We start from the raw sequence: 26,901 nt of genomic DNA, 5'->3' as shown, positions 1-26,901 counted from the left end.
CTGGAACATCAAGCTGCAATGGAAATTTCAACATTCAGAAGAAGATAGCAGAGAGGAAGGGCCTGTTGAGTAGAAAGAAGTCGCCCTTCAACAAAGGGGTCAAAGAAAAGGAAGAGTCTCCTGTTGGCCGCACTCTGATGCCTTCCCTTCCTCAGCTGGAAAGGCCACATCTCTGTAACTCAGGTCCAGGAGCCCACTGCACACAGGTGATGCACAGCTTCCTCCAAACTAGATACTAAAGAAGTAGGGTAGCAACACCATATCCCAAACAAGTCCAATTTTAAGTTTCTTCTTTTTTTTTCCGGAAGAGGAACTAACTGTTACCAAGAACCTACACCAAAACCAGGCACTATACTGGCTCCTTTCACATACACAACTCAATTAAATCTTATAACAACTTAATGAGGTAGGTATTATTATCTGCATTTTTAAGCAGATAGGGAAATTATGGCTCAGAAAAGCAAAGTTAACTTGTCCAAGGTCACATACTCAGTAAGGCAAACCCAGGTCTGTCTGACCGTCAAGTCCCTTCTCTTTTCACTACACCATGCCATCTTCCTAACATGGGTAGAAGGCCCCCTTTCCTATAAAGTTAACATGCTTTTAAAGAAATGGAAGCATTTTAAAGACTAAATTCAGAATAATTCTCTTACACAACGGCAGAAAATGGAAGGAAAACCTTGCCATTTTGGTCACTGAATAATTTTTGCAGACCTATGGGGCTCTCTTTTAAATCCTTACATACGCCTCTTCTTTTTTCTATCGTGGTAGAAAGCATAACCTTAAGTTTACCATCTTAACCATTTTTATGTGTACAGTTCAGTAGTGTTAAGTATATTCACACATTGTGCAAAAGATCTCCAGAACTTTTTCATCTTGCAAAAGTGAAACTCTATAGCATTAAACATTAATTCCCCCTCCCCTCTTTCCCCAGCCCTTGGCAACCATCTTTCTACTTTCTGTTTCTATGATTTTGACTACTTTAGATACTTCACATGTGTGGAATCAGACAGCATTTGTCCTTTTGTGACTAGCTTATTTCACTTAACATAATGTCCTCCAGGTTCATCCATGTTGTAGCATGTGACAGGATTAAATCTTTACATACTCTTCTCTTTTACACACTCTTTCTTCTAATTGCCTGTGCCATAAAATTTAGATCTTTGTTATATGCTGCCTGACACGACTTTCTAATTGATCCATGTGTATATGGCTCCTTCTCCCCACTAGATGTTAACTTCTCAGTGATAAAACTCCATGTCTTCAGTCTTTTAGAACCTACCCAGCATCCAGCACCCAGCACTACACTGAGAACATGGAAGATACATCCTTGACAGTAATCTCTGTGAGATCAGGGACTATCCTGTTTTATTTATCAGTACTTCCCAGTGTCTAACATAAATACCTGACTCATAGAAAATGAATAGGTCATATTTTTTAAAGAAGATAACAAACTCAATATTTCTAAGGACTCATTGAGAACGAAAAGATGGGAAGTGAGACCTGAATCTCCAGCAACATTTCTAAGAAATAATCTAAAGGAATGGAGAAAAGTATTAGCTAAACTAGAATCAGAATCTCTGAAAAACTTGTTCCTAAAAAGTATGTAAAGCAGGGTACCAGACTCTATATAATTTATTACTGAAGAGTAAGTGGGCAGAGGGACAAGGTGACACGAAATATGGCCCAAATTTCCAAGATTTGGTGCTTCACTGTCCCCAATTCCCCAGAATAGAATTCAATGTTCTGACACAGAGATGTTCTCTGGAGTGGGGGCCGGCCAGGCCAAGAAGCCCATGCGCAAGAGGTCTTGCCCTGTCACAAAAAAAGAGGAACAAACTCATGGCTGTGCTCTCAACCTCCCCCACCTTTAACATCGAGGAACAGACAAATCCCCAGGTTGCGTACTTGAAAAAGCCAGAGATGGATAAAAATAATTCAATGACAAATGCTAGAAAAACATACAAAGGGGCAGAAGCCAGACATTCGTGGGATTCCCTGACAGCTCGATCCACAAGGAAGGGCTGGACTGGAAAAAAACAGGGCCTCAGGTTCCTGCCAAGCCGTCTGAGGCCCTGTCCTTCCCAAATCATTCCAAGCAGCAGCCAAGACTTTACAGTAACCCTTCCAGGTCTCATAAAGAAAGATGCACTGTGAACCCACTGAGCGCTCCTCATCTAGGAAATACTCTGCCTGACGTGGTCCAATTCCACGCAAGGCCGGCAGAAATGAGGAGATGCCTCCCTCTGCACATCAACCCTCAGCTCCTAACGACTCCTGATGTGCCCAGAAAATGGATAATTAAAAGGCAGCTTGAAAAAATCCTACCTATCTCATTGGCTAAAGAAAAGCTTAAATACCCAGGTATCAACATCTAGAAACCAAATACGATCCCTTTAAGAAAAAAGAGGTCATGAACACTTGGTACCTGCATCCTGGAGGCTCTATTGTATAATTCAAAATTGGCCTTGCTCAGAGGCACACCTCAGGCTTCTAAACATGTGACTGTATTTGGCCCTGATTACTTTCTCTTCTGGAGAATGGCCTGCAATTAATCTCACTTATTACCTCTGAAAAGTAACAACAGAGGAATGGCTGGCCAAGTCCAACTCCAGAGTGTCTAGGGAACTACAAGCTACATGGCCAGGCCTCAGACTGTCTGGGCAAGTCATGGGCTCCTTGCCTTCCTCTCCCACAACAAAGCTTCAACAGGGACTCCAGACAGACCAAAGGAACCAAGGGATTTGAGGAGCTGGGCTGAGCTCACACTGACCCAATGGGAGACGACAGCCCTGAGGCTACATTTGGGGTTGTTTCAAAACAGCGGGAGAAGAACAAGGTTGTCTGGTGAAAACTTGTGTGATCCATAAAACTGAGAACAATAGCAACACCACAGGGAAATGAAAAATAACACTATTTGCAGAGTTCTCGTGAGTCACCAGTTTTCATTCCTGTGGCTACCAAGTCACTGAATCCTCCAATATGAAGATGAAAAGTACAGCCAGCAATGGATTCTCTTTACATCTCATTGCTCTTTACAGGGCAGCCCCTAGTTTAGGGAATTATCAGAGTTTATCAGCACTGGAATCCTCTATTGCTTCTTCTATTATAGAAGAACTAATAAGAATATATTTTATTTATTTAGCACCCACTTCCAGGGAGATCAAAGTGCTTTCAGGGCAATCTAAAGGCTCTCAAAACAGCCCAGTTGATACATTAAGTATGCTTACCCAATAAAAAGATTCAATGAATAGTTTAGGGTCACTTAGTGTCAAAACCAGTAATAAAACTCACATCTCTAAGCTACTAATCCCATATTCATTAAACTTAGTCACCCTTACTACTAAGGGAGGAATAGCAAGAGACTAAATAAATATCTAAAAAACGTGACTTACCACATAAAAATACAAATTGGGGCAACGGTACTGTGGGCATGCCTGCTGGAGGGCTGGCTAGGGCCCACCATCATAACCAGGTCTGGAAGGACCTCGGGGAATTCACTTAGGGCTGCTTTAGGGTGGGTACCTCTGGGAATTCCACATGGAACTAAAACTCCCAAGCTGAGCCTCCAGGCTGTCCTAGCAACCAGAGGTTACCTGGGGGCAGAGGAAGATTTCCCAGGGCTACTTGGGACTGGAATGGGACCTGAAAACTGGCCCTTGAAGAGCAGGTGAAGAGAGAACTGTTGTGGGTACAACTGGAAAAGGAAAAGAGCAGGGCACTTCGTGGGGCTGCTTTCTTGTGCCAGTGACTCTGAAGCCGATTGTATGATGTGCCATTCTACCACAGCTCACCAGCACAGTCTGGCTGGGAGAAGGCCACTCACAGTGCCGGACTCTAGGTCCTGGCTCTGACCTTGACAGATCCCTTCATCTGTGTCGCAACACTAACAGGTGCTGCCAAGAGAAGGCTCTAAACCCAGCCATAATTTTTATTAAAAAAAAGTTTTCCTCATTCCATCTACAAGTATAAAAAATTCCAAAACTCTACGTCTCCAAAATGTGTAGTTTTGACATTTTGTTTATACTATGGAAAACGGTTGTAGCCTTGTCATATAGATAATATATCCAAGATTGCAGTGAAAATGTTTTCCATAGAAACAAGGCTCTGACTGTAAAAAGAAAATGGAATATTTGGAAATATTTTATATGGAAAATAAGGCTCTATGGTATAAACAGAATTTCTTTTTTACGACTTATGTTTTAGGAATGCGGTTACTCTGTAGATTGTAAATCACCCAACGACAGACTTCTCTTGTGAAGAGAACTGTGGGGGAGGATGTCCTGTCTTAAAAAGTCCTGCCTCCCGGTCTTCAATTCTTTATAATTCTCAACTGAGATGACTCTTTTCACCCTTGACCACAGTGATTACTGGTATGGGGACACAGTACCAGAGCATGAGGTAATGTGCTTATGTTTATGTTGCTTCCTGGGCAGAGTCTGCTTCCCAAGTCAGTTCCCTAAGTAATAATTCTAACGCCAACAGATTCTTTGACAACAATTAGGTGTTTCCTCCATGCCCAAGTCTTCGGTCACCCTTCCCAACCTCACAGCAAGACAGCATATGAAGAGACAGCTAGCTGGCAGAGGCTGGAAGTGCTGGTAAGGGGGTGGGGACGCGGTGGGACACATGTGGCAGAGCTTCTTTATTGGGAAGGGACAATATCTCAGCTGGTCAGAATACTTCATCCTAACAGTCACATTCCTCTCTAGCTCACTTAACTCAGGGACAGATGCAAGTAAACCCATATTTAATAGCCACTAAAACAAGATGTACTGGGAATCCAGTTCTTACATTTTTTACACAGGGAAACTTAAAATATGGATTGAGACTAGAATTCAATACGGTGGTTTTTTTTTTTTTAATTGAGAAGTTGCTTACTTTATATCCAGAATCTATTTGGTTTTTACCCTCTGCCACTTTGCTCAACTACTTAAAGGAAATTTCCTTCCCACTTCCCAAGTGAATGTTGTCCAGGGAGGCTGTGTAAGTTTAATTACATAACGTAGATGGAAAACATAAAAAAACAAATATATCCTTCAAAAGAAAAGAGTCTAAAGTTACTGAAACATAATGTAGTACAAGGTATAAAAAAGAATTAGAAGATGAGGAGAAAATGTCAAAAATTAATACATGAAAATGTTGACGAGAGGCAAGGATTAAGTATGGTATAAGTTCTTGCTCTTTCACTCAGAAGTGAATTTACTGAACTGTATCAGAAATTTCCTTTTCATTTGATTTGTCCATAAACTGTCTTACAAGTAAAATGAGGCCCTATATTCAAGCGCCAGAGGATTGGGACACACGAGGAAAGCCACGTCTTACTGGTGTCTGGCAGGGAGCTCAAAGTGGGATAGCTTGCTTAGGACCCAGGCCATCCCTGTGTGACCCAAACGCTAGCTCCATGGCCCTTCACATACCTGCTTCCAGGAGGGCTGGAGTGGCTCTCAGGAGCATGGGAGTCTGACTGTATTGACCATGTCGGGCCACTAGGACTGATCACAGGCCGAAGGGTGGGGGGAGTTGAAGCACTGCTTCTGTTTATGACGCCACTTGTCAAATTCAGGTTTGTTACCTAGAAATGAAGTGAGGGAAATACCTGATTTTATGGAGTTTTAGAAAAGTATCATTAAAAACATATGGGGAAAAATCAAATAAAGTCCAGGAGATGCTGACTCATCTGAGATGAAACAGTGGCTGTGACAAAGGCAGACATTAAAGGCTGGTTTCTGTGCACATCGAAGAGTGGAAGTGAGATGCTGGTGTCAATGTAAGTTAACAAGTATTTATTCTGCTCCTACTATGTGCAAAGTGCTGTACTGTGCTGGGCGCTATGAAATACAAAGATGAATAACAAAAACAGCAAGTATTTACTGAGCATTTACTCTGTGCCAGGCAAGGTCCTAAAAGAAACTAGGCAAACTACTTAGCCTTTCTGGCCCTTGTTCCTTCATCTGAAAGTTCTAAAAGCCCAATAAATTTTAGTTATAAATAATAATTATTATAATATACAAAAAACTTACTGATTTAGAAAGAAAAAAGATGCAGTCAATAGAAAAATGGGCATTGACTTCAATACACAATTTGCAAAGAAAGAATATAATTAGCCAATTAAACATTTAAAACTAATCATTTGCACTGGCAACTAAGGAAATGCAAATTATAAGATACTGCTTCTGTATGTTACATTGGTATACCATAATAAAAAACATAATACCTAATAAAAGCAAGGAGTGATATTAGAGAGGTACTCATACTTTTTATGTGACTATAAATTGGTAGAATCTTTCTAGAAATAAATTTGGAAATATATTATTAAAGGTATTAAAATAGTCGTACACTTTGGTGCTATAATCTAACTTCTAGGACTACGCTAAAAAACAACTGCAGATGGATGACTAATGACGGTGACTATTATAGCAACAGTTACTATTTAGTAGAACTTACAATGTGCCAAGCTCTTTGTAAATGAGTACATTATATGCATCTCATTTAAACTGTCATAATTCTATTTGTAAGTACTATTATAATCCCCATTTTACAAAGAAGGAAACTGAGGCCTAGGAATAAACGGCAGAACTGGGATCTGAACCACGGTCTTTGGAACTTTGAAGCCCGTGTTCTTACTACACTATCCTGTAACAGATTTTGAAAACAGGCATTGATTTTAATATTGAAAAGGAGAAGATCTAATGGCTAACAGTATTGTTAAATAAATTTTGCTCTATCCAGATAAGGGAATATTATGTATCCATTAGAAATTTTTGAAAAATACTTAATGATATAGGAATGCGCTGATATCTCAAGTTAAAAAAAAGTCACAATATGAAACTGTATAGAAAGCAGATCCAAATTTCCTTAAACGCGCGCGCACACACACACACACACACAGATACACACTCCTAAAAGACTAGAAATAAAAATCCAAAACATAAATAGCATCTATTTCTGAATGGTGACTTATTTTCTTCCTTACACTGACCTATGTTTTCCAAATTTCCTATACTGCGCATGTATTACTTTCATAATCCAAAAGACAAATCTTAAATTATGAGAAATACAGATGTGAAGTGATAAACTTAAAACCTGGGTGGTGAGAGTAGAATCAGAAAAGAAAGGATGGTTTGAGAGGCATTTCAAAAGAACATGCACAGAGGATGCTGAAGAGAGGGAGGATGCAAAGCTGAACGCAGGGAGCTGAGTGTGAGACACTACAGGAGAGCAGGGTAAGGAGATGTAAATTCCCAGAAAAGTGTTCTCCTAGAAAACATCCTAAGGACCTAATAATTTTGACATTTACAAATAGAAGAATTCTGGATTTTTAAAAAATCTGAGATTTCTGAAAGAAAAAAAAGTAATTTCTAGCAACAGTATATAGTGAATTCAACAAGTGAAAACAGCCCAGGGCTGTGTCTTCACACCAAAGGATCCAAATATTTTTTTTGGGAAGAAAGCCATTTTCCATAGGTCAGGAGTGATTTCTGGTGTTTGCGGAGGCTGGGCTATGGGACACTCAAGCTGTGCCCTCCAGTATGGACCTGTCTTTAGAAGAAGCCTCAGGAGTCAACCTTGGCTTATCATTTCTGACCCCCTTCTGCTGCTACCAGGGAGAGAAGAAAGATACACGCTGACTAAAGGACAGAGAAGATATCGTTGGTAGAGTATGGAAATATTCTCTGGCCCCTAGAGCCTTTGAAGCGCCTAGTCCTTCCTGTACCCTAGAGGCAACAGGTTCTCAGACAATCAAACAGACACCCTGCAGGACTGAAGTCATTCCCCACCCCCACCCTGAGCCCTCCTCCTTCCTGCTCTGATCCCTGGCCTTAAACATCAGGCCTTTCAAATCAGACATGAGCTTGCAGCTTGTAAAAATACTACAAAGTGAGAAGGTCTTTATGATAACTAACAGCTTCTCCAATTACTGCCTCAGGTCAGCTGTGCCAAAAAACCAATGAAAGAGGCTTATTAATAATTTATAGTGGAGCAGCAATAAAATAAACAAAATGTACACACTTTACCATGTTTAGCATAAACTGTATAGTTTGAAGATTAGTGAATGGGAAGGAGAAAAGATATCAGATTTGATAAATCTTCTCTCTTTTGGCAAGGCTGCCTCTAATTTAAACATCATCATTTTCATCATAATAGCTAACAGTTACTGAATGCTCACTCTGTGCCATCTATCAGACGTCCTTGCATTATCTTGATGTGCAGTATCTCATTTAACCCTGAGCAGGTCTTTTCAGTAGGTTCTATTGTTACCCTCATTTTACAAGAGGAAACTAAAGTCTAGAGAGGGTAAACAACTAGACATAAGTCATACCTACTAAGTGGCAGGGCCAAGATTAGAACAGGGAATGTTCTTCTCCAAGCGCATGTGCTATATACTTTTTCCAAACAATATGTTTTAACATTTGAGTCTTTACAGTAGTAGTGTCAGGCACCTATAAGTGAGGTTTTATACCTCACTTACTCCTTACCCATTACTCACAGAGGTAGATACTATTTACTCCATTTCAGAGATGGAGAAACTAAGGCTCAGAGAGGTTATGGTAAGTAATCTGTTCAAGGTCACATAATAGTTGCAGAACTGGGACTCTTTTTTTTTTAAATCCATTTTCTAGTTTTGAAACTAGTAGGGAAACATTCCTACTTACCCTTAATTATTAGAGATTTTTGAAAATATAATCAGATACAGACCTCAAATTCTGAAAACAGTGATTATACAGGGATTGATTTATGCCAAACTATACCAATTTTTCCTTCTTTCCCTTAAATTTTATTTCTCTCTTGTTATCCTTCAGGAGAAGATATTAAAGAAGCAAAGAAAAACCAACCTCAATCAGTTTTGTTTCTTTTTAGCAGGTATAGTAAAAGGTGGCATGAACATGAAACTAATTTTGGAATCTTGGTGGGTTTTGTTTCTTCACATAACATCCTTTCCTTATTTCATGGATAAACTAAGAACTGGCAGCTATTCTGATTTCCTTCTACACAAAAGCAAAGCATCATTGCCAACTTATTTTGAGAAATAGCAAAAATGGGCCAGCCCTGTGGCGTAGCAGTTAAGCGTGCGCGCTCCGCTGCTGGCAGCCCGGGTTCACATCCCGGGCGCGCACCAATGCACCACTTGTCAGGCCATGCTGTGGCGGCGTCCCATATAAAGTGGAGGAAGATGGGCACAGATGTTAGCCCAGGGCCAGTCTTCCTCAGCAAAAAGAGGAGGATTGGCATGGATGTTAGCTCAGGGCTGATCTTCCTCAAAAAAAAAAAAAAAAGAAATAGCAAAAGTGACCACTACTTAAATGAGAGATTACATAATGAATAAGAAAACTTGTGAAGCTTCTCACCTGTCTTTTCAAAGGACTCCTGCTAAAAAAAATAACCTGTCTCTATTAAATAGTACCAACCTACCCCTCTAAATATTCTATTCTTACTTCTGTGGTTTTGTCTAGAAGACACTCAGCACCTATGCTATAACCACTCCCCACTCCCCAGCTTTGCCTTCCTAGAACATACATTGCCAAAAAATAATCAAACAACTTGGGGCTCACTTAGACACGGCCTCAAAATCTTCTTTACACAGTCCTCCAGGCAGCCATCACCAATCAATCAGAAGAGACAAGGGGGATGAATCTATTTGCAATCCCTCTTCTACAACAGTGCTATCCAATAGAATGTACTGTGACAATGGAAATGTTCTATAATCTGCACTGTCCAATACAGTAGCCATTAGCCACATGCACTTGAAATGCGGCTGGTGTGACCGAAGAACTGGATATTAAACATTATATAACTTAAATTTAAAAAGCTACATGCAGGAAGTAGCTACCTTATTGGACAGCACAGCGCTAGAGCCTTGACCAGATCTGGCTGAATCTTATATGTACAGATTTATGCCTTGCTAAAGTTTGGTGCAAACAAATTATCTCTAGATTAAGTGAATTAAGAAAGCCTTTAGTTTTTCCTCTCAGCTTCTCAGCTTTTTCCAGGATGGGCAGGAGTCACTGAACTAAAATAGACCCAAGCATCACTTTTGACCCTAGAAACACCTTGACTAGGGAAGACCTAGGGGCAGGGCAAATCTCCCAGCATTGGACCAGACCTTAACAACCTCTACAAGCCAATTAGGGTTCATATTGGAGGTTTCTTCCCTAGCAGGACAGAGGATGAAGAATATAGCTGTCATCAGGCTGCACCTGCTTCTCTGTCCATCTGTATTTCTCCAGGTAACATCACAAAACCAGCTTTGATCAGATGGAGCGAAAGTGGAAAACAGTATTTATATATACTTGATTTGCAACAATGATTAACGTTTCACTGCTAAAGAATTTTAAACAAGGGTAGGCTTACAGCACAAAAAGACATAGGACCAGTCACAAAATAGGTGGCTCATCATTTTGTTAAGAGTATTACGCTATTAAGGTGAAGGTTGTAGCCACTGGGCTAGTCGGCTTTTCTGGGCTAATAACCAGAATCTATGCTACTAAATCTAGGCTGGCAACTTGTGAATTCATGCCACTGGTCGCACAGAATCTGGAAGACAGATGGGATAGTTTAAATAAAACCCATTTTAATTACTGAAACTATGACTCAAAGAACATGCCTTATTGATAATGGACATCAAAATCTTTATGTGCAAAAGTCAGTACACACATGTAGGAACCTTATAAGTCTATGTTTGGACCTCTAACGTGTTCTACCATAATCAACTTTTATGCAAATATGAAACCTTTCAGGTTCCACTACAATAACAGTAATAATGACAACAAAATCATATTAGCATTACTGATGGCTAAATTTAATGAACAGTTAGTTTTTGCCAGACATTGTTCTAAGCACATTATATATATATAAAACTCATTTAATCTTCAAGACAATTTTGTTACATAGGTACAATTATTGCCTTCATTTATAGATGGGGAAATTGAGATTGAGAGGTAAAATAACTTGCTCAAGAACAAATAAGTGTTACGTGTCAGCCCCTAGCTTCAATTCCTGAACTGCCCAATGCAAAATCTCCCAATCTTGTAGTTTTAACCACTGTTACTCCCACTGTCTTGTATCATTGAGCCTGGAACTTACAACTCCACCTGCGGACCAGAGGCATCTGCACCACCTGGGAGCTTATCAAAAATGCAGACTCTCAGACCAGCCTCAGCCCCAGTGGACCGAAATCTGCATTTGACAAGAGCCACAGGTAATTCACCTGCATCTTAATGTTCATGAAGCACTTGTTAAGGGGACGGGAGAAAAGGAAAGAACAGGAAAGAGGAACCATTCAATGCTTCTCCATAAAGCTCAGAGGATCTTCCAAAAACTAGTAGAAATGTCCTTAATGGGGTGAGGAACAAGATATAAAGCAACAAAGGGGAAGAAGTAGAGAAAATAATTCTATGAGGAACTTTAAGGTTTTACTATTTTTCAGTGTTGTTTGGATACTCAAACATTAACATGAGTAACCATTCAATATGCCAAGGATGCAAAAATGGATAACACGGTTTAGAACAAGCTTCAGAAAATTCCAAGTCTACTTGCTATCCTGCCATGAGAAAGAGTGGTCATTAAAAATAAACCAAGACATTTAAGCCTCCAAACAATCAGCTTGTTAAATATTCTTCCACCCCCGCCTTTCTTTCTCTAGCTGGTTAGCTAAGTGAATGACTGCCTGTGGGAATCTAGTCATGGGATCCCACCACTGACTGAGCCTTGGGGCCTGTTGGCAGATATTTCACCCCTTGTCCTCCTCCTCCTCTTCCTCTGCTCCCACTTTCCTGGAGTGGCTTATCCAGACGTTCCAGTCCTGTTCCCTTCCTCATGTCCACTGCCACGGTGACCTAAGTGCATTTTTTCTTTTAGTACCAAAACACTGTTTATTTTAGAGCCAGCCGTCCGAATAAGGCAGGTGAGCAAATATCTGAATGTGTGGGGTAGGGACACATTGCATGCATTCCACCTAGACAGGTGTTTAAATTACAGCGGGAATAAATACAGGTGATGGATTGAAAAGGGGGTAGGAGAAACAGAGAGGACGCCAATTTCCGGCGGCTGGCCCGCCCAAGTGTTACTGCTCGTTACGGCTGTTTGCTAAAAGTGGCGCTGCTGCCAGCGCTATAACTAAAATATGATGGTATTGCCCTGATGGCTTCCCAGAATATACCCACCACCTACCCAGATATATAACCGTTTGGTATCCAAAGAGGATCTGGAGACAGGACTAACTAGATCACTGTTGCTCTAGTTGGCATCCTCTAGAAATGCCGCAGTCCTGAATGCTCAAAAGAAGTCCAAACCTAAAGATATTGCAATAAACATTTACTGTATTGCCTATCATAGGCAAGGCCTTGGGTAAAGTCCTAAGGGTATATACAGATTAAAATGCGGCTCCTGCCCTCAAGCTATCAAGGAATGTGTACTCTGTTAAGTAAGGCAAGACATCTAGACAAATAGCAGTATTTAAGGCCTCCAGAATGTAGTAAGTGCCATAATAAAAGTGCTAAGGAAATTCAAAGAAGGTATCTGAGCTGGGCCTAAAAGGATAGGTGAGAGAATTGGTGTGGGGGGCGGGGATGAGGGGAGGGTGGTCCCTAGGTGGAAAACAAAAAGCGTAAGTTAAAATGCAGGGAGAATGAGAAACAGACAGGAGTCTAATGTGGCTAAAGCTTAGAGCAATAGAAGATAGGAACAGACAGAAAACCAATTTGGAGAGGTCCTTGAATGCCAGACTAAAGATTCTGCCCCTGATCAAGTAGACAACAGCAAGTTTGCTCAAGGGTTCTGATAGAGAAGTGCTATGTCAGAACTGTGCTGTGTGTGGTAAACCTAGTTCTGTTTTGTGGGATGGGTTGAAAGGGGCTAATAAGGAAAGTTCAGATTGTTTTTATTTTTTTCCAGTTTTATTGAGAAATAATCGGCATATGTCACTGTATAGGTTTAAGGCATACAGCATGATAGTTTGATTTACATATACTGTGAAATGATTACAATAGGTTCAGCTAACATCTATCTTCTCATATGGATATAATAAAAAGAAAAGAAAGAAGAAATAAAGGAAAAAAAATTTTCTCGTTGTGATGAGAACTCTCAGGATTTACTCTTAACAACTTTCCTACATATCATACAGCAGTGTTAGCCACAGCCATCACGTTGTATATTACATGCCTAGAAAGTTGGGATCAGTTGAGAGTCACAACAGTCAGGCAAGAGGTAATAAGGCTGGGATGCAGGACACACTACTGCTGGTCTCCCCTTACTTCCCTCCCAGGCTAAGGAAGGGTGGTGGGCCTTGGGACTGGAGAACTGCATTTTTGATCTGATGATAAAAGAAAGCTCTTGAGTTCATGTGCTCATTGTTCACGTTTTCTTTTAGGATTAGTCCTCTTTTGGATTACATCTTCCCATGCAGCTGGTAAGGCAAGATGGAGCTGCCTGCCATATAAGAAGGGAAGGTCAAAGAGTGGGCATCTGAGGCCAGCTTTTTTCTAGGACCTTATGGGAAAATGTGCCTTTCCTTAGATTTATCTTTTCATGCCTCTCCTCAACAGTAAAATGGTTTGAGGATCAAGATTAGGAGGTGGAGGGGCCGGCCGGGTGGCGCAAGTGGTTGGGTGCACGCGCTCCGCTGCGGCGGCCCGGGGTTCGCTGGTTCGGATCCCGGGCGCGCACCGACGCACTGCTTTGGCAAGCCATGCTGTGGCGGCGTCCCATATAAAGTGGAGGAGGATGGGCACGGATGTTAGCCCAGGGCCGTCTTCCTCGGCAAAAAAAGAGGAGGATTGGCGGATGTTAGCACAGGGCTGATCTCCTCACAAAAAAAAAAAAAAAAAAAAAAAAATTAGGAGGTGGGTCTGATGGGCCGGCCCCCTGGCTTAGTGGTTAAGTGTGCGCGCTCCGCTGCTGGCGGCCCGGGTTCGGATCTTGGGCGCGCACCGACGCACCGCTTCTCCGGCCATGCTGAGGCCGCGTCCCACATACAGCAACTAGAAGGATGTGCAGCTATGACATACAACTATCTACTGGGGCTTTGGGGGGAAAAATAAATAAATAAAATCTTTAAAAAAAAAAAAAAGGAGGTGGGTCTGGGGGGAAGGTGCCAGGAGGCTGACTACATGGCTTTGGTCTAGGCCTTAGGCCTGGTAGGCAAAAGACACTGGATCATATACTGTCTAGCTCAAGTCACCAAAGCTAGGGATTCCACTCAGGAGTTTGGAGCCAAAAACCTTAGCGTGATTAAGAGGAGGTTTTGGCCTAGAGGATCCTCTCTGGGTGTCTTCTCCTGAAACTCAAGGTAGTGACAACGGAATCCTGGATCCAGCCACAGCTCTGTCTGCACCAGCGTTTAATGAGCATGTGCGCAGTAACTTCCAGCTCCACCATGGAACAACAAAACCAAACAAACTGACATTTAAAGATGGTGAGGTTTTAGTAGATATTTGAAAAAACAACCAGGTTAATGAAAAAATTAAGATGCCGGTATCCAGTGTGGAAGCCTCGAGTCCTCCACCAGATCAATCGTTAACCAGCATCTGCCTCTGTGTACACATGTGCTATCGGTCCCTAAGGACAAGACACTCTACTCATAGCAGACATAGAATTCTACATTTTGGGCCGGCCCCGTGGCTTAGCGGTTAAGTGCGCGCGCTCCGCTGCTGGCGGCCCGGGTTCGGATCCTGGCCGCGCACCAACGCACGGCTTCTCGGGCCATGCTGAGGCCACATCCCACATACAGCAACTAGAAGGATGTGCAGCTATGACATACAACTATCTACTGAGGCTTTAGGGGGAAAATAAATAAATAAATAAAATCTTTAAAAAAAAAAGAATTCTACATTTGTATAGATACGGTTTGTCTACAATGTAGTGGCAAAACCCCTCCTCTGACTGGGGCCTGTAGATTTTCACATGACTTTTACTTTTCTTAACACAGTACCAAGGTTTATCACTGTTGCTTGGGAAAAACACAACCAGAAAATAGATATACAGCTATGCCAGGAGAGGCAGGGATTATCTCCAACCCGGAAATTGAAACATCGGAAGCTTGTTCGGTGTTTCATCATTGGCCCTAGGAAGGTCCTTCAAACCACTTCGGCACAGCAGGATCCTGAAATCTTGTCACTACCACCTTGCACTTTACTTGCCAATGTTAAACTTATTTTTCATAAAAGACCTTCCTCAGCTGTAAAGGATCCTTGCCATTAAACTGCTTTAAGAGTGCAGCGGTACAGTTGAAAGAACTTCATGTCATATTTTGTATTGTAATTGCAGGTTTATTTGCATATCTTGCCCACAAATTACATGCTCCTTTAGGAGAGGGACTGTATCTGATTCACTGTTGTATCCCCAGAGCGTAGCCCAGCAGGCACAAAAGCATTTATATAGTGAAGGAAGTGGGTCTTATCTACTCTCGAACATACACACTCCCTCTCTCTCCGCCTAGCAGTTAGTTTCACAATGAGTAGAAAAGTGATTAATGTCACTGCAAGGCTAGCAAGGAAATGAAAGGTTCCAAATTACCTCTTTTTGCGTAGACCACAAGGGAGGGCCTGCTTTGGAAGTAAGGGAAATAAAATAATCAGTGACTAAAATGAGAGATAAGTGTTGCTCTTGCTAGTGCCCTGAATAATTTTAGAGATGATTTCTGCCTGGTCTTGAAGCCTTGGGCAAGGTCCTCAAAGGGGTGAAATAATAGCTTTGACATACAGATTTTGGCCCCTGTCTGCACAATGCGTATATTATACGTTTCTTCTTGGCACTGAGACTGCAAAGGGCTAATACTCGATTTGAGATTCGCTGAGTGAACCTTAGGTTCACTAAGGCTGTTTGCAAATTTCATGTCCCTTATTTGTCAAAATGGAAATGGAAATTCAACATTAGCTTAGCACGTGAGCAAATCGGTGGCATAGCATTCCCAGTGCAGCTTACAACCTTGGCTAGCTCAATTTCCTCATTAGAGCACGGTCCATAGAATCTTAGATAATTCTCGTCTGATGAGGTCGAGAGATTAGGTTTCACAAGATCATTTTATTAATTCAACAAATATTTATCAGACACCTACTCTGTGCTTGGCATTCTTTCAGGCATTGAGGATAAAACAATGAAAAAATAAAAACAAATATCCTTGCATTCATGGAGATTACAGCCTAGTGGGGGGGGGTATATCACAGAATGTGTGATGCAAAGATGATCACAACTTTGGAGCAATCATGTTTGGCCAAATTATTGATATTAAGGGCCATATGCTATCTAAAAGTTTTCAGAGGTTTTTAACTTGGAGACCATAGGTCCAAAGGGCATTAAAAGGAAGCCTAGTTGGGGGGTGTCTATGAACACTTTGAAATTAATACAGATTTCTAAGTTTGAATGTACATTTTTTTCAGGAAAAAGAATATAGTTTTCATTCAATTCTCAAAGGGAACTCTGACTCCAAAAAGGTTAAGAATCACTCAGACTGATATAAAGATAACTTTATCCAAATCTGCATTCATACTGTCCTCAGAACTACATCAATACCCTCTTGAGAATAATGCTCTCTGTGTCATTCATATCCAAAGGCTGGATCAATTGAGCATGCCACAGAACTTTTCATTTCCCTGACCATGGGGCTCTAAATGATTTGGAATAAGGAAATGCTGTGGCTAGTCCTTCCTGACTTGTTTTAGTATATGTTGCTAGAACAAAAGGCAATCCTTGAATAGGAAACACCAGTGGACCAAGATCTGTTTCACTGAAAAGAAAAGGAAAACCGAAAGTGCCAGATCTGCATTTACTATAAGATTTTCACCACTGGAGAAATATTAGAGACCGTATTCAATCAAGAACATGAAAATAATCATCCTTCAACAGCTACATTTTTAAACCCTCCTCTGAGGGCACTTCATGAGCATTTAAGAAATCATTAGCCACAACAGTGAACATGTTTTAAGGCAGTTTCAACTCCTGTATGGATTCCTGGATGCTAATAAAATAAACCTCAAGAAATCTACACTCCAATCACCAGGACATAAGGGTGATAATGTTAACCAAATGTTAAAAGGGGTTAGGGAAAGCGGGGACTCTCTGCAGTTCTGATACATTAGCACTGAGTTCTCTGGTCATATCTCCTCTCTCTGTTGAACTTCGTCATTTACATAATATACATATACATATAGACATTTAGTGTTCCAAAATCGAGAACAAGATTTGCCAAAGACATTCCTGGGAAGCTTTACAAAATGGCCAAATCCCTTTGCAGTGCTTCCAAATTATACATTCAGATTTTGTGCGTCGATGGGGGCTGCTGCCACCGTGATAAATAGATCCACACTTATTGAATCTTTGGGGATTAACAAGGATGAATTTCGCCTGCTCAAAGGATCAGCTGACTTCACCATAAAATAATCTGATGAGGAGTTCACTCAACAAATAACTGATAATCTGGACAGAGCTACACGTTTCTCAACTTGCTTTGGGGAGTGGAGAAGTATTTCTAATCATGAAAACAGAGGAAGTTCAATTCCTCGCTTCTCTCTGCAGGCTCAAGCACTGGCTTGGCTGCAACTCTGCGGCAGCGCGCAGGAACGACAGGCTCACACTGTTAAGCTCCGCCATTTTAGTCTGATGAGAGGTTAGAGTCCTGATTCAAACAGGAAGAGGCAGAAAAAGAATGAGAGAAAAAGCACGGAGTCATATAGACCTGGTGTAGAGTCCTGGTTCAGTCACTCGCCATTTGTGTGACCTTAGCAGAGTCACTTATCCTTCCAGCTTCTACTTTCTTCATCTGTAAAAAATAAGTACCTAGCTCACAGGGTTAAAGAGATAATGCATATAAAGTATTGAGCACAGAGCCTAGTACAAAGTAGACATTCAATGCATGTCAGCTGCTTTATTATGAAGAACAGGTATGGTAATGTCAATAAAAAAAGAATGAAGAGCAATAGTTTTTAAAAAAATATAAAAATCAACAAAACACAGAAAAGAAATTCTTTTCAACTTAGCAAGCCTGTAGTTTATAACTAAACTACATCACGTAGTTTATAAGTCAATAGGAAAGAAGAGATGCAAAATAACTGTAATAGATTTGTTATAGAGAGTGACTAAAGAAGGCCTAAAGGAGCATAGAGAATGGAGAAGGGGGCTGGGGCAGCAGGGGGTTCTTCATCCATTTATTTATTCAAAAAACATGTATTGAGTGCATATTATATACCAGGCTGGAAAATTCTGGTGAAAAAAATGGACATCGTCCCCATCCTCAATCAAGTACTTTACAGTCCAGGAGAATCAGCACATTTACTGAGTAGCACCCAGGAGTCAGCTTTTGAGGCAGCAAAGGACACTACCCTGAAAGACCTCGCTGTCTATTAAAGGCAACAGCAATCTGAACATACGCGGTGCGATGAGTGAAATGGCATGCATACAACTGAAGTGGCATCTATGTTGAGCCTGGACGGATGCATAAGGTTAGACATGGTAACTGGGGAACATTTCCTATGAGAAGATAGCGTAAACTAAGGCATGGAGACTAACAGAAGATTTGGTTGTGCTGCACAAAAATATATGTGTTGGGAGACAGACAGGCTGGAGAAGTAGCCTGGAGCCAGATTCTAAATAAAGGCTTTGAATAACATTTAATAGCGTGGGCTTCACATTGTAGATAACAGGAAGCCCCCTTGAGATTCTTGAGCAGAGGAGTATTATTATCAGACTTGTGATTTAGAAAGACTCCTTTAGAGCAAAGACTAGGGTGAATAGGAGGAGACTGGCTGGGAGACCATTTAGGAAGTAATTGCAGCTGTCCAGCGGAGAGATAATTAAGGCCTTAAGCAGGACAGTAGATGTGAAAGTGAAACAGAGAAGATGTATATCAGAGACATTAGAGTCAGAATCAACAAAACTTGGCAACTGCCTGGACATGCAGAGATTGAGGAAGCAAAGAAAGACAATGATAAATCAAAGGCTCCATACCTAAATCCCTAGGAGAATTGCACAGTCACTAACAAAGAAGGGACAAAAAGGAGAACAAATAGGTTTTAGACATATTGAATATTTTTTTGAGTATTTTCGAAACATGTTGGATATTTTGGATGCTGGTAATACAGTTAGGTGGAAATGTCTAGCAGGCAGTTGGAAATTTGGACCTGGCACTCAGCAAAGAGGTTCAAACTAAGTAGGCACATTTGGGAGAAATCCACAGAACGGTACCAGATGAAGCTATGGGAAAAGAAACTACCCAAGGGGAAACTATAGAGAGGAAAAAAAAAGTTCTATTGTGCCCTGGAATTCAGAGGTATGTTGAAGGATACCTGTGAAGAGCAGGGAGAAGCAGATGCCCAGGCATCATCCCACCTTCTTCAATCAGAGAGACTCTGCAGTTGTCAGTTTTATACATTTGTGGTCTATACACCAGTGGCTTCTAAAAAAATGTTGAAAATGGAATCTACTTTTTAGGGGAAAGAGGAGGAAGAAATGCACTCTCAGGAATTATTGAAAGGTTGGAGAAGCTAAGGGAAGTTTTCACATAGGAAGTGGTCAATAATAGTGCCACATGGAGGAGGAGGAGTAAAAGCAGGTGACCGAAGCTGGCAATTCCAAGGTCATCAGCGACTCTCGAAAAGAGAGCTGGATAAAATGGCAAGAGATGAAGTCAGACTGCAAGATTAAGTGCAGAGGTGGACGGGGAGGGGGATTGGGGGTAGCAAGGACATGTTACTTTAAAAGAAGTTTGGCAGTACAGAAAAGACAAGAGCTTGAGAAGTTGGCAGGGCAAAAGAAAGGTTATTTTAGAACAAGACACCATGCAGTAGCCCAAGGAACTAAGAAACACTGGGGGTTTAAAGCCTCGAGAGACATAGAAGAGTTAGAAAATTCGATAGGATCAACTGGAGCTAGGTCCTAGAGTGGAGAGGCACAAGAATCCAGGAGGAGAATTAGTCTTGATACTAAAATCGTCCCATCTTACGGATAAGGAAATCAAGGTACAAGGAGGTTAAGTAACTTGTCAAGGTCTCAATGACTCAGGAGCTTCTGCTTTTTCCATTTATCCTTTTCTGTCTCTAGAAATGGGAAAGAGTAACGTATATCATACAAAGAAGAGTAACTTTTTCTATCAAAAAGGAATACAGAACAAAAGAGAAGCTAGACTTAGAAACCTACCACAAAATCAGAACACAGATGTACAGTAGTTCAAATGTGTCTAGATAAGCCAAGAAGGCAGGAAGAAAGTTTCCAGCGCCAAATGCCAGAGCCTGTGATAAACTGGGTGCCATTTGCCTCAATCCTAGAGAACATCTGTAATCATTTCAAAAAGTTAGCTCCCTCTCTGCCAATTCCACCTTCAAGTTGGAATTTCTGAAACTGAGATTCACTCAAGGTCCACTGTGGACCCTGAATAAATTAGCATGACTACAATGGTAGCTGCTGAAGCAGAAGAAATGATAAAGAATTCCTCTGTATATGAATGAAGGCGAGTGAAGGAGTAACTGGTGTGAACCAAACATTCTATACCTCAGCATATACCCTTCTCTAGGACTATCAGGGTAAGTTGCAACAAAGGAAAGAAACTGAATGGTTTTCTTTTCCATTCTCCATCTAAATGAAAAATGTGAGAAGTAAGAAGTGTCTCCTCCCTCCTACATATCTGTCAGCACATTTCCAGGAGGCCTGGCCACATCCCGGGCACTGGCTGGCTGGGGAACAGAGACTGACACAGCACATTCGTTCGCCTTGGAGCCCTCGCCTGGGTGGTCTGCTGTTATCCCTTTGATTAAACTCCCAGGCTGGAAATGCTGGAGCTGCTCCTAATGATAGTTGGGTCCTGAAATCTCACACTGGCCCGCACAGAGAGGGCCAGTGCTCTCTGATTCCCTGCCTCCCACTCCTCACCACAGAGCTGGGCTAATTTGCCACATTCTTCTGTTCACTAACAGCAAAAACCACAAAGGGCTACGTCTGTGCAGTGCTGCAGTTGTAAAGCACACCTCTCCCAGCACGGAGTGAGGCAGAGGTAGTGAGACCTTACACTGAAGCTTGACTCCAGCACCCTCTCAGCCTCCACAGTGCTCCTCTCAAGAGGCTAAAGATGCTTCTAGAAAACCCTGCTTTCAAGGATGTACAGACTGATTGCCAAAGGACCTCATCCCCAAAAGATAACCAGCCTCTCATGCGCCAAGGGAAAGAACTAAATTTCACCTGCTCTCTGCTCAGATCTGTAAGGTATCTGTTGAATAATCCTATGTTAAGAACACGTATCTCTTCATATTTTATGCATACTTGTGCTGGCACAAACATTTCTGAAGTGGCGAACGTGGCCTCTTCATGTGGCAGGGAAAGTTTGATATTCTTATGTATACTAGGATACAAACAAAGTTAACTACATCACAGAAGTAGTAAAAGTAATTACAAGGTAAATGAGGTTCTGTTTTCAGCCATACAAATTCATAAGAGTCTAGCCCCTAATGTAAATTCTGGGTAACCTCAAGTTTTATTATCAAATTTTTGGGTTATCAGAGTACTATGCTTCTTTACGTCTGGCTAGTTGGCTGTCCCTCAGCATCTTCACCTGTGAGCAGGGAGGAAAAAGGGGTGACATTGCTTCATCCTCTAATCCGTTTTCCTGCCAGCAACCTGAGTGATTCAGCTAAGAGGCAAAGCTGATTGTGTCTCTGTGGCTCCCCACCATCAATGAGATGGAGGGTAAGCTCCTTCACAGGGCATTCAGAGCTCTTCTAGAACCAGCCCTTGTCTTCTCCTCCCGCTTCCACTGTAGCTGCTCCCTGCTGACTCCCCATCCTCCAACACCACTAACCACATGTGCTTCCCCACATACACACATGCTAGCTTTTATTCTGGATCCTGCCCTACCCTTCTTCTGCCACCCACCTGCCTACCTTTAAGATTCAGTTTAGGTGTAATCTCTTCCAAGAGGGCTGTTTTGGCCTTCTTCCCACTCCTACCCACAGGCTGGGTTAGGTATCCCTTTCGGTGGTTTTGTTATTCCCTAGAAATATCTGTGTCATGCATTCACAGTGACAATCACACTGGCATTACCATGTGTTTATGTGGCTGTCACCCTCACCAGAGTGTGAATTATTTCATGCCAAGGACTAAGTCTTATATCATTCCTATGGCTTAGTACCAAAGTCTGGAACACTCTAAAGAACTTAATAAAATGTTTTTGAATGAATAAATAGAAAAAAGACATTTGAATAAAAAGTTTTATGGAGAATGCCACTAAAACCTTTAATGGGCTAAGCAGCTGAAATGACAGACAATATGATTTTTTAGCAATACCCAAGGATTTCAATTTTTATACTCATTTTCCAAAGTAGCACAAATAATTTAAAATCAGCTTTCCTCATTTAGTACGTCTCTTAACACTCTCCCCCCCAAAAAATGTAAAGATATACCAGAGTTTATGTGCTATAATTACAGTAACACTCGGAGAAAAATTCACAGCTTTAAATATAGTAAAAAACAAGAATGAGTGAAAATAAATAAATAAAGTACCCAACTCAAGATATTGGGAGCAAATAACAAAACAAAGCTAGGGAAAGCAAAAGGAAGGAAATTAAAGATAAAACAAGAAAATAACCAGTTAGAAACAATAGAAGGAATAAATATATCCAGAATTATCTTATCAAAAAAAGGGAGGAAGAAAAGAAAATACTCATTAAGCCTACTGGATATACGAAAAAAGAAAAGAAAACACAAAATAGGAATTGAAAATAAGGAAATAATCTCAGGTAAGAGGAAATCAAAAGCATTTAAAGTGATAACTGGACACAAAGTTGTTTCTGATGAAGCTGAGTGTAAGCCTTCACGCTCTCAGTCCAGAGAGAAGAGTAGAGCCCCCACCACTTCCTGTGGGGATGCCCACCTCTCTGCAGAAAGCCAGGGACATTGTATCACTTGCCTCAGTGAGTAAGAAACTAAGGCAGTGTAAGAAACTTTCTTCCAAACAGAGTTAGGAAAAAAAAGGAAACGGCTGGTAAACAAATGTACCAGAGCTGACATTAAGTCATTATAACACGTTATCAGTTATTTACCAGAAAAAGAACAATAAAAGGTAGAATTTTCCAAATTCCAAATTAACAAATTATTTTCTCTGAGGGGAAGAGGTCCAATAACATACAATTGAGCTTTTCAATAACAAAGTTTATTTTGGTAACACTATATTTTATCCTAAAACTTATTTCAAATCAAATTAAAAATCATTTATTATTGAAAGTCTTTTATGGCTCAAATAACAATATTTTCCAAGCATATGGCATTTTGACTTTACAAAGAGGTTTTTGCACACTATCCTCAAAGTGGAGGATAATTGGGGAAAATACAACAGGTTCCCCCATCAACAAATAAAGACCGTGATGTTGAGAGAAGTTGAGCGAATTGCCCAAGATCACACAGCTAGTAAGTGGCAGAAGTAGGCAGGTCTTTAGATGGCTAATCCAGCTCTCCTTCCACTACTCCACCCAGCTTATTACACACTACAGCACCTCCCTCAGTATTGTACCAAGCACTAACCACCCTGTTACCAAGACACTAAAAGTTAAGACTGACATCTAATGGCAAGTTCAGATCCCTACGAGGAGAAGTCTGACGGACTTTTAATTTACTGGCACTGAAATTCTTCTTAGGAAGACAGATGGACCGAAGGGGATGACTTTCCAACTAGGATACAATCACTTTGGATTCCCACAGCATCAGGATCCTGTCATTTTGCAAGTTTTGCAGTCTACCAAATGACAGGAGTTGAAAATATGTAAAGACTAATATTAGCTATGATTTTTACTACAATTGCAAAGAAAATTGCTTAATGTCTTGGTGCTTCTAGCTACTCATTTATAAATTGGAAACATATACTCTAGTCAATGACCCAATGAAAAAAGTGTAGCAGATCACTGGCCCTCTCCCTTCCTCATAGCTACTTCACATTTCAAAATTCCTTTCCATTCTACCATGGTCATGATATTCTATTCCCTCTTCCCATCATTCTATCACTAAAAATTAACTACTCAATCCCCTTCAAGTGTCAACACCACCGTTGTAAGATTCTTTGCTTCCTATCTCACATTCGGCCTCTTCACTTACTTCCTTCAAACTATTAAGGATTTGAAAAAGAAAATTAATTACAAACTCACACACTGAGATGAAGCTGAAGTAAGGCTAAGGCTTATCTTGAATTTTGGTCCTCAATTTTATACAGAGAAGGAGGGCACCACCAGGGAGCAGTGTGTTGCCTACTTTCAACATGCGCTTGAAGTAGGTGTCAGCTTCACTTTTTTCTAGACTTGATTATCATTACAGGGTTGCCACCAATTAAGGAATTCGACACAACACAGATGTAGCAAAATATAACTGTGGAGTTAAATTATAATAATTCCTTTGGAGGACTTTGATGCCATTTTGCATTAAGGAAAAGGAGGAAATATGGCTTCAAATTCCAGGTAAACACCAAGGGGATAATCAGCAAGAAGGGCAAAAAGAACCCCAAAGTTCTTGAAACTTTCATCTAACTTCACTGTGTTATAAGCTTGTTATTAGATATATAACTTAAAGTCAAAATCCTAGTTATCCATCCAGCTTGCCACATGACTTTGATTACATCACTTCTTTCAGCCTCAGTTTCCCCCATCTGTAAAATGGGGAGACTGATACGTGTTGAATAAGAGTGTACTGAAATAATTCATTAATCAGTACCCAGAAAACATCCTGAGATCATGAGATGAAAGGCGCTACGATAAAAAAAAAAAAAAAGTAAAAGGTACTGTTACGGCATTCTGGTAAAAAGATTTAGAAGACTAGAACTCACTGGAAAATTTTACCAAAGAGGAAGTTATTTTTAAAGATCCTTTAAAAGTATATTTACAGCTGAACATTCAAGTCTGTTTATCCACGAAGTAACTACATCAGAGCCAGCAGCAGACTTCATTTTGCAATACCTGTAACAGAAACTCTTTTTTTAAAGCTCAAGAGGAACACTTTCATTCTTTAGCTTGAAACGAACTATACTCATTCAACAGGCATTGTCTATGGGAATCCATAAAGACAAGGAATGACAGAATACCCTGCCGTTAATCCTCTCCTTGGGCCCAAAGAGCTCTTGGGCACCCCAAACCGTCCATACCTGCTGGGTGAGGAGACTGATGTGTGTGGATGGAGAATACTGCCTTGCTGCCTGCTTCTCGGCCAGCCGCTGAAGTTCAGCTGTCACCATACTTTGGTTGTACCGTTTGCTGTGCGAAGAACCATCTTCTCCCTCCTGTGTTTTGGCTACTCCTGAATGCTGCTTGATTGGATGGCACGAACCTGCTAAAAAAGAAAGGTTTTCACCCACTTAGGAAAAAGCCCTGAAAAACTCAGGATGATGACAGAAATCTCAGCCAACAGAGACTTTACTGAATCCTAGGGATCTTTGACAATCTAAGGAGCAACAAACTATCTTCATATGCTCACAAAAATAAAACCAAATCCTTACCATCCCCTAGAAACTCTTCCGACCACCAAATTGTGACATGCATTTATTAAAGTGTTTCTGCTCACTATGAATGCGTCACAAAAAAGAATTTTCATCATATGTAGTGGGGAATAATCAATCCTAGAATTTACTAATCTTAATGAATAAAAAATGTAGCCTTGAAACTCATAATTCTTGTTTTTCTTGTTATGTGACTGTACTTGTTAGTTGTCTACGGCATCCCGTGTCAAATCGTCTACAGTCCACACAAAGCTCAAAAAGGAAAGAGGGATAAGAGCAAAACTGAGTGTATTTAGAAAAACAGCAATAATCTTACATTATCAAATAACTGATTTTCCTTTCAGATTTAAATTTTCTTCTTTCAACTATAATATCAAAGATTTCTATTACTTCTGAGCACTGAAATTTTGGCAGAAAGAAATTATTTAATATAAAATCAAGGTTCATATTTTTTATGATAAAAGTCATATACCTCACTGCAAAAAAATTAAAAACCCAGAAAAGTGGAAACCCACAGCTAATATCATCCTCAATGGTGAAAAACTGAAACCTATCCCTCTAAGAACAGGAACCAGACAAGGATGCCCACCCTCACCACTCCTATTTAACATAGTACTGGAAGTCCTAGCCAGAGCAATCAGGCAAGAAAAAGAAAGAAAAGGGATCCAAATTGGAAAGGAAGAAGTGAAACTCTCACTATTTGCAGATGACATGATTTTATATATAGAAAACCCTAAAGAATCCACCAGAAAACTTTTAGAAGTAATAAACGAATATCGTAAAGTAGCAGGATACAAAATCAACATACAAAAATCAGTTGCATTTCTATACACTAACAACGAAGTAGCAGAAAGAGAAATTAAGAATACAATCCCATTTACAATTGCAACAAAAAGAATAAAATACCTAGGAATAAACTTAACGAAACAGGTGAAAGATCTGTATACCGAAAACTATAAAACATTGTTGGAAGAAATTGAAGAGGACACAAAGAAATGGAAAGATATTCTGTGCGCTTGAATTGGAAGAATTAACATAGTTAAGATGTCCATACTTTCTAAAGCAATCTATAGATTCAATGCAATCCCTAACAAGTTCCAACAACATTTTTCACAGAAATAGAGCAAAGAATCCTAAAATTTATATGGAACAACAAAAGACCCCGAATAGCTAAAGGAATCCTGAGAAAAAAGAACAAAGCTGGAGGTATCACACTCCCTGATTTCAAAATATACTACAAAGCTACAGTAACCAAAACAGCATGGCACTGGCACAAAAACAGACACACAGATCAATGGAACAGAATCCAAAGCCCCGAAATAAACCCACACATCTATGGACAGCTAATCTTTGACAAAGGAGCCAAGAACATACAATGGGGAAAAGAAAGTCTCTTCAACAAATGGTGTTGGGAAAACTGGATAACCACATGCAAAAAAATGAAAGTAGAC

General features: G+C 40.6%; 1 protein-coding gene across 16 annotated transcripts in view; it reads right to left on the bottom strand.

Moving 5' to 3' along the window:
- The window catches only part of TTLL5 (tubulin tyrosine ligase like 5), a 296,525-nt gene that overhangs the window by 137,943 nt on the left and 131,681 nt on the right, over positions 1–26,901 (bottom strand). For 11 of the 16 annotated variants that reach the window (XR_009223721.1, XM_058567405.1, XM_058567407.1 and 8 more), the window contains 2 exons: positions 25,100–25,284; positions 5,421–5,575 (listed from right to left, as the gene is read on the bottom strand). Coding sequence is in view for 15 of the 16 variants with exons in the window: in XM_058567405.1 (XP_058423388.1) it covers positions 5,421–5,575; positions 25,100–25,284 (340 nt within the window). In the remaining variant the exon portion in view is untranslated. The remainder of the gene's footprint in view (positions 1–5,420; positions 5,576–25,099; positions 25,285–26,901) is intronic. The other 5 variants (XM_058567399.1, XM_058567401.1, XM_058567406.1 and 2 more) reach the window with 2 other exon arrangements.

The sequence above is a fragment of the Diceros bicornis genome, chromosome 24 (assembly GCF_020826845.1).
Source record: "Diceros bicornis minor isolate mBicDic1 chromosome 24, mDicBic1.mat.cur, whole genome shotgun sequence".
In the NCBI taxonomy this organism is placed as follows: Eukaryota; Metazoa; Chordata; class Mammalia; order Perissodactyla; family Rhinocerotidae; genus Diceros; species Diceros bicornis.
The sequence above is the reverse complement of the archived record's forward strand: the minus strand, read 5'-3'. Positions and strand labels throughout refer to the sequence as shown.